Source organism: Lepidochelys kempii, chromosome 2, assembly GCF_965140265.1.
Source record: "Lepidochelys kempii isolate rLepKem1 chromosome 2, rLepKem1.hap2, whole genome shotgun sequence".
NCBI lineage: Eukaryota > Metazoa > Chordata > Testudines > Cheloniidae > Lepidochelys > Lepidochelys kempii.
The window spans coordinates 70,937,835-70,946,558 of record NC_133257.1 but is presented as its reverse complement, the minus strand read 5'-3'; the positions used below and the strand labels follow the sequence as shown (position 1 = coordinate 70,946,558).

The 8,724-nt window shown below is 40.5% G+C and overlaps 1 protein-coding gene across 6 annotated transcripts in view; it reads right to left on the bottom strand.

The window, feature by feature from the left end:
- Positions 1–5,237: 5,237 nt before the first annotated feature.
- RB1CC1 (RB1 inducible coiled-coil 1) overlaps positions 5,238–8,724 on the bottom strand; it is a 169,135-nt gene continuing 165,648 nt past the window's right edge. For all 6 annotated transcript variants that reach the window (XM_073331179.1, XM_073331180.1, XM_073331186.1 and 3 more), the window contains 2 exons: positions 6,942–7,012; positions 5,238–6,221 (listed from right to left, as the gene is read on the bottom strand). In XM_073331179.1, the coding sequence (XP_073187280.1) occupies positions 6,144–6,221; positions 6,942–7,012 (149 nt within the window). In that variant the 3' untranslated portion in view covers positions 5,238–6,143. The remainder of the gene's footprint in view (positions 6,222–6,941; positions 7,013–8,724) is intronic.

Genomic DNA, 8,724 nt, shown 5'->3' with positions numbered 1-8,724 from the left:
TGATAGCTATTACTCTTATACTGTTCAACTACTATCATTTGCCTTGAGTAGGAAGAAAAGAGACATGATTTATATCTGTAAATATTAATAGAAGCTAAATCAAAGAAATCAAAATGCAACTTCCACAATATTACATGTTCTCAGTTCCTCCCTCACTTTCCACATGTAAGATGACCTGGTTTTAGCAGATTTTATCAAACTGTTGAGTCAATGACCTGTGGGGCTATTTACAGTTAAGAGACTAGCTGCTTAGTTAATAACAGAAGATAAAAGTAACAGACAGACTTCTTGTTCTTACACAGGGGAGTGCTAATCCTGAGTCTGGCATGGTATCTGGTTTTAGGTATCTTGAGTTTTGTGAGCCCGCACATAGGAGAAGTGTTGAGGCTGCAGTAACTCTCATGAAGTGTGGAAGTGTGTGGAAGTGAGAGAGGGGCCAGGTATTCAAGGGGCTTAGATCACCAAGATAAGTTGCTTGGTCAAGTTAGGATAAGGAGGTGTTCTCATGGGCCGTGCTACCCCCTCTACCACCGATTAGCCTGGAAAGCAGGTGTTTTTGAGTCAATGAGAGCTTTGTTTCAGAACAGTTAATGTGCTCCTGTGTCTCAGGGGCTGGGAGTCACTTGGTTGTCCTGTCCTTTTCCTGAAAGAGTTCCCCAGTCAGAGAGTTCCTTCCTCTTCCAGAAGAATCACTGGCGGAACTTTTACTTGTCTGCATTCCACCTGGGTTATAAAGCAATGGAGGTGGAGGAATCTGATTCCACATCTGGAAGAGACGAGGCTCCAGGCCTGCTGCTGTTGGGGGCCCTTTCGTTCCCAGAAATGCAAAAGCTCTGTGGGTATTGAACCTTGCTCAGGTTCCATGCCCAGTGAGCCTGCAGATAAGGGTGTTGCCAACTTAGATATTTTGTCACTAGATTTAGTGACTTTTTGGTTTCCTGAGTGAGAAAATAAGTGTTAAAGTGACTAGTGACAAATCTAGCAACTTTCATTGCCAATTACAGTGACATTCAGAGAAAAGTTTCAGAGTAACAGACGTGTTAATCTGTATTTGCAAAAAGAAAAGGAGTACTTGTGGCACCTTAGAGACTAACCAATTTATTTGAGCATAAGCTTTCGTGAGCTACAGCTCACTTCATCGGATGCATACTGTGGAAAGTGTAGAAGATCTTTTATACACACAAAGCATGAAAAAATACCTCCCCCCACCCCACTCTCCTGCTGGCAATAGCTTATCTAAAGTGATCACTCTCCTTACAATGTGTATGATGATCAAGTTGGGCCATTTCCAGCACAAATCCAGGGTTTAACAAGAACGTCTGGGGGGGGGGGGGGGAGGGGGGGAGGTTAGGAAAAGACAAGGGGAAATAGGTTACCTTGCATAATGACTTAGCTGCTTCCAGTCTCTATTCAAGCCTAAGTTAATTGTATCCAATTTGAAAATGAATTCCAATTCAACAGTTTCTCGCTGGAGTCTGGATTTGAAGTTTTTTTTGTTGAAGAATTGCAACTTTCATGTCTGTAATCGCGTGACCAGAGAGATTGAAATGTTCTCCAACTGGTTTATGAATGTTATAATTCTTGACATCTGATTTGTGTCCATTTATTCTTTTACGTAGAGACTGTCCAGTTTGACCAATGTACATGGCAGAGGGGCATTGCTGGCACATGATGGCATATATCACATTGGTGGATGTGCAGGTGAACAAGCCTCTGATAGCGTGGCTGATGTTATTAGTAGATAGAATATCCCAGGTTGGGGTTCCAAGGGTGTGTCTGTGTGGATTTGATCTTGTGCTTTTTCAGGGAGTTTCTTGAGCAAATTCTGTAGTTTCTTTCGGTAACTCTCAGTGGGATCAGAGGCTAATGGCTTGTAGAAAGTGGTGTTGGAGAGCTGCCGAGCAGCCTCTTGTTCATATTCCGACCTATTCATGATGACAACAGCACCTCCTTTGTCAGCCTTTTTGATTATGATGTCAGAGTTGTTTCTGAGGCTGTGGATGGCATTGTGTTCCACACGGCTGAGGTTATGGGGCAAGCGATGCTGCTTTTCTACAATTTCAGCCCATGCACGTCAGCGGACTGGACTATGTAGAAGTCCAGTCTGCTGTTTTGACCTTCAGGAGAAGTCCACCTAGAATCCTTCTTTTTGTAGTGTTGGTAGGGAGGTCTCTGTGGATTAGTATGTTGTTCAGAGGTATGTTGGAAATATTCCTTGAGTCGGAGACGTCGAAAATAGGATTCTAGGTCACCACAGAACTGTATCATGTTGGTGGGGGTGGAGGGGCAGAAGGAGAGGCCCCGAGATAGGACAGCTGCTTCTGCTGGGCTGAGAGTATAGTTGGATAGGTTAACAACATTGCTGGGTGGGTTGAGGGAACCATTGCTGTGGCTCCTTGTGGCATGTAGTAGTTTAGAAAGTTTAGTGAAGAATAAAATGGACACAAATCAGATGTCAAGAATTCTAACATTCATAAACCAGTCGGAGAACACTTCAATCTCTCTGGTCACGCGGTTACAGACATGAAAATTGCAATTCTTCAACAAAAAAACTTCAAATCCAGACTCCAGAGAGAAACTGTTGAATTGGAATTCATTTGCAAATTGGATACAATTAACTTAGGCTTGAATAGAGACTGGGAGTGGCTAAGTCATTATGCAAGGTAACCTATTTCCCCTTGCTTTTTCCTCACCCCCCCAGACGTTCTTGTTAAACCCTGGATTTGTGCTGGAAATGGCCCAACTTGATTATCATACACATTGTAAGGAGAGTGATCACTTTAGATAAGCTATCGCCAGCAGGAGAGTGGGGTGGGGGGAGGTATTTTTTCATGCTTTGTGTGTATAAAAGATCTTCTACACTTTCCACAGTATGCATCCGATGAAGTGAGCTGTAGCTCACGAAAGCTTATGCTCAAATAAATTGGTTAGTCTCTAAGGTGCCACAAATACTCCTTTTCTTCATTCAGAGAAAAAAGTCACCAATATGCATAGTCACAAAATCATTCACAAGCAAGTGTTAATAAAATCCATTCCATGCTCTTCTTACTACACTCTGTTGCACAGCAAGTCATTGTCATTACATCTCAATTGAGCATATCCTGAGAAGGAATCACATTCCAGGGTTTTTGGGGCTGAGATTGCTATAATCTGCAGGAGAGGAAAAGAAGTTGGTGGAGGCTAATTAAATGTTTTGCTAAAGCCAGGCACACTTTGGAGAGAGCAGCACATTAGCCAGGGCTTATTTTTACCCAAGTGTGTTTTCTCACCGCTCCGTAGTAGGTAGCGCATCCTATGATGCAGGGAAAGATGGCTAATGAAGGGGGCTGGGCCGGGGAGGCAGGCTAGCCAGCGTGAGGAGAGCTGCACAGATGGAACGTGGGGTGGGATGAGACTGGGCCGTGTGCCCTCATGGGGCGGCAGGCACTATGCCTCCAGGAATGAAGCCCTTATTACAGGATCAAAAGTGGAGCTATCTTGATTTCAGTTCCTCTTTACACTCCCTCTGGCTTGGCCTGGGGTTAGCTGCCCAGGGGTTTTCAGAAATGAAACCCTGGAAGCGGTGGGAAGGGGTCTGCCTAGCAGACTTTTGTTTTTAAATCTATTGAGCTGCCTGCAGCGCCAAGCTCAAGTCAGGTGAATGCCCTCTTCCCTCTGGTTCTGGGCTCTCCCTTTCACTAACCTGTCGGCAAGGAAGGGAGGCTCAGCTGAACTTAACCAACCCCAGCCAACCTGGGCTGCAGTTTCCTTCCCAATGAGCAGAGGGCACCCTTCTGATGATGACAGTGTACTGTTGTAGTTGCTTCTCGTGTGCAAGAGAATGCAGTAAGAAGAGCATGGAATGGATTTTATTAACACTATTGAGCTGCTTGTGAATGATTTTGTGACTATACTTGCCTGTGTGTGTGTGTGTGCATATATTTCTGTGTTGAATTCTTGGGAAATTTTGTTCGTTTTTTTGACTCCTTTTGAGTGCTTAAACAACTATATCTAGTGACTTTTCAGGGTTTGTCAGGTGACTTCCTGCTATGTGCCAAGAAATTAAATGAGAATAATTCATTAGTTAAAAAAACCCTTTAATTTCACTTAAAGTAACAATTGTATAAACAGGCATGCAGAAGTAATGGTTAAGCTATTAAAACATGGCATAGGTTGAGAAAAAAGACTAGTAGGTGCCAGGCCTTTTTACCACTCCATATGCTAAAAGGAAGAATTGTGGTATCCAGGTATGTGCCAACACCATGTATAACCCAACTCACTAAGCAGACTAAAAAATGCTATTGGGTAAATCTTTCAGACCTGGAATCTGACTAATTTGGAGGCAAAAGTCATTGGTCAATAGAAAAGTACCATTTTAGAAACTCAAAAAGAAACACCACCCATTTAACTGGCAATCAACACCTATCTCACTTTTGCAAGTATTCAAAACTACTGAAATACTTTTGCTGAAGAAAAAATTATGTTTCTACTCAGAAGTCATCTAACTCATCAACTGGATTAGTTTTCCACAAGTTACACAAATTTGACATCCAGCAAGAAGTGTGCCTTGAAGCTGTCACAGTTTTAATTTACTCACTGATATCTATTGCGGTTCGGCAGATGGAAGATGAGAAGCAAACTAGATTTCTATGCAGGCCCTTCAAAAGTCTTCAAAGCTGTGATTTAAAAAACTACTTCTAATACTCAATAGGTGTTTGATATCAGAACATTTTAGATAAATAAAAGAGCATGTCCAGGAGCTTTTTAAAAGTAACGTGGATCAGCTAGATTGAAAAATTTCTTTGTGATTATGTTGACAGAGTCTCTGAGCTTTGTGTGTGTTTCTTTCTTACATACAGCCCACCTCTGTGTAGAAACCCCAGGTTGAACTCTAAGCCCAACTTACTTGCTAAATCCAGACCTCAAATTCCCCAGTGTTCACAAAAGCAAATGTTTTGGAACCAATGTTTTCATTTGCGCCCCATCTAATTATTTCCACAAAACATTAAGAAGAAAGTACCTTTAGAAAACAAAGTGTCATTTGTTCATTACAGTTTAGTTAGAACAGTATACAAATTATCTTCCTTGACCTCAATAATTCATTTGAATAATATGTCCACTCATCGGATTTGCTGACAAAACATGGATTGCCATTTAATTAAATCCTATTTGTCAAGAGGAGCCCCATCTATCTACTGAAAATTACAGAATGGTATTATATGAAGTGGACATTTAAAAAGGCACACACTATTCAGACATTTTCAGGTTCAAATCTTTATTGTTTTAAAAGTCTACATGTCTTTTACAATTACAATAATTTGTTACTTAAATGACTCTTGTATGGTTAATGTACAATGAGTTTTTTCCTGAAACTCAACCATGAAATACAATTTTCATCAATATGATTTTTCTAAATAGATTAATAAAAGAGTTCTGTGTTGTTGGGAAGGTTCAAGTGCTTCACTTTAAATCTAACAGCACAGGGATTCTTCCCTTCAGAATCTATGTGATCAATCCATCAAAAGTGCTTTTGAAGATTGCAGATTTACCTGTGACTGATTTTCAGATCAGCCCATCAAATTACAAGGTTGTTTTTTTAAACATTAAAGGGCATTTTAACGTAATGAAAGAAGATGCAGCAGTTATCTTTGTTCATCTACTGAGGCAAACTCATGTTGAAGAAAAATTATGATTATTGGCATGCAATGAACACTCCTCTTTAAATAGTTGATGAATTTATACATATTATAAAGAATCTGTTAAAGAGTGCAAGTATTTAAATGATTTCACAAAAGGACATATGCTGGTAATAATGGTAACTAACATTTAACATCTGAATACAAGCTAATTTATTTAACAGGCATTTAACATGGCTAATAATAAGCCATGATGCACAAGGTTTGCCCTTTGAGAAAATGAACTCCTTTGGTCCACACTCCTAAAGTTATCTGGGTAAAAAAATTGGAACAGTTATAGGACCAGGGATTTTAATGAAATTCTTGTTTCTAAAATGTAACCCATTAAAAATTAAAAGTAGTATATCTGTGAAGCATATTGTCACATGACCTCAGTATAAAAAGATGGCCTTCTACTTGGAGCGATGAATGAGCACTGAAGGACAATCCAGAAAAGAATGAGACAGAATGAACAGAGTTCCCACTGTGTTATACTTTTTTGTTCCACGGCACTGCTTTCACTCTGTAGAACTTTGTACCTAAAGGAACTTTAAATCTGTTTTGTGCCTAAGGAAAAAAACAAATACAAATACTTTAAATTACATCGCAAAAATGTTGTTCTATTTTATTCTGCTTTCACTAAGATTTTTTAGAGCAGGAAGTTATTTGCACCCCCAGCACTCTTAAAACTGGTACGTGGAGGCAGACTAGACAACCCTATTTGTCTGAATTGACAGCTGAGACCAGCCAGTGATAGCTTACCATTAACAGGGAGATGTGCCAACTGGCTAGTAGAACTATTGACTGCTCTATGCTGCTGCAGGGGTTAGTCCTCTGGCCCTGTGATGCAGCGATGGCTCAGAGGTCAAAGCCTTTTAGAAATGAGTATTTTCCTCCTGATTTATGCAGTCTCTCCAAAATAGCTCATACAAAGCAGTGGCCCCTGTACCAGGTAGGATGGGAAAATTATAGATAAACTACTTCCCCAAATTCATTTTAGGATTTGCATAGGACATTTCCAATTAATTCATCCAGGCAAGCATAAATACCCTCAGTTAAGAATCTATCAGTGTGAATATTTCTAATCACCAGTTAGAACTATTGGGTAGATTCTGCCATATTTACTCAAGCTGAGTAGAACTTACTCCACAAGCAGTCTCATGCATTTCAGTGGTGCTACTTGAGGAGAAGACAGTACTGTACATGGTTAAGAGTAGCAGAATCTGGCCTCATTTTCCTTGTATACTGATTTTAATAATTACATATTTTTCAGTAGTATTCCTGTACCTTTTTTGCCTGGCAATATTCCTTTTCCATTACTTTTCCTAGCACCCAAGGTCTTCTAGATGCACCTGAAGCTAAACAGAATCAAAACAGAGCATACAAAGAAGACTGTGAATTTGTAGGTCTTTAGTAATTCATATTAAATAATACATTAGATGGCATATTATAGCTCTTAAAACTAGATTTAGCGTTTATTTTTATACATGCAGTTATTACTTATATAAATTGAAGTTTTCCTTTACATATAAAACAAAGGAACCAAGTAGTGCAATGAGACACAGATACTAAATCATTACTAAAAGTATTTACTGTATATTATTACCACAACCTGAGACTAATACAACTGGAAGAGTTTAAAAATCACATATATTTTTCAGCATTTATGCTGTTTTATTTTTTTAATTTCTCTCTGTTTAGTTAATGAAAACAGACTCACTCACTTCTGAGTTTTCATGAACTAGCTCAGTGCATCAATGTCTGGGCTGTGCACTTTATAGAGGAATATTTAAATAAAACAAAAAGAAAAGGAGTATTTGTGGCACCTTAGAGACTAACCAATTTATTTGAGCATGAGCTTTCGTGAGCTACAGCTCACTTCATCGGATGCATACTGTGGAAACTGCAGAAGATATTATATACACAGAGACCATGAAACAATACCTCCTCCCACCCCACTCTCCTGCTGGTAATAGCTTATCTAAAGTGATCACTCTCCTTCTGGGCCATTTCCAGCACAAATCCAGGTTTTCTCACCCTCTGCCCCCCCCACACACAAACTCACTCTCCTGCTGGTAATAGCTTATCCAAAGTGACCACTCTCCCTACAATGTGCATGATAATCAAGGTGGGCCATTTCCAGCACAAATCCAGGTTTTCTCACCCCCCCACTCCCATACACACACAAACTCACTCTCCTGCTGGTAATAGCTCATCCAAAGTGACCACTCTCCCTACAATGTGCATGATAATCAAGGTGGGCCATTTCAATCATGCACATTGTAGGGAGAGTGGTCACTTTGGATGAGCTATTACCAGCAGGAGAGTGAGTTTGTGTGTGTGTGTGGGGGGGGGGGGGGGGGCGGAGGGTGAGAAAACCTGCATTTGTGCTGGAAATGGCCCACCTTGATTATCATGCACATTGTAGGGAGAGTGATCACTTTGGATGGGCTATTACCAGCAGGAGAGTGAGTTTGTGTGTGTGTGGGGGGGGGGGGGGGCGGAGGGTGAGAAAACCTGGATTTGTGCTGGAAATGGCCCAGAAGGAGAGTGATCACTTTAGATAAGCTATTACCAGCAGGAGAGTGGGGTGGGAGGAGGTATTGTTTCATGGTCTCTGTGTATATAATATCTTCTGCAGTTTCCACAGTATGCATCCGATGAAGTGAGCTGTAGCTCACGAAAGCTCATGCTCAAATAAATTGGTTAGTCTCTAAGGTGCCACAAGTACTCCTTTTCTTTTTACGAATACAGACTAACACAGCTGTTACTCTGAAACCTTAAATAAAACAAAAATCTGTTTTCATTGACATTTCAAATAAAAATCAAAACACACTTGTAGTTAATATTACAGGTTTGTAAAACCTCAACTTCCACTACAAATATCCTGGACCTAACTGTTAACCACCTGACAAGTGTTTTTTAGCAAGAAGTAGCCTTCCATCTCTTCATACTGCCCGCTGCTCATAATCCCAAGTCCTCACCAAGGCGCTCATTCCTTACCCCTCCATGTTCCCATGACCCCTCATTATCACTTATCTGGCCCAAACATGAATAGTGGCGTACCATT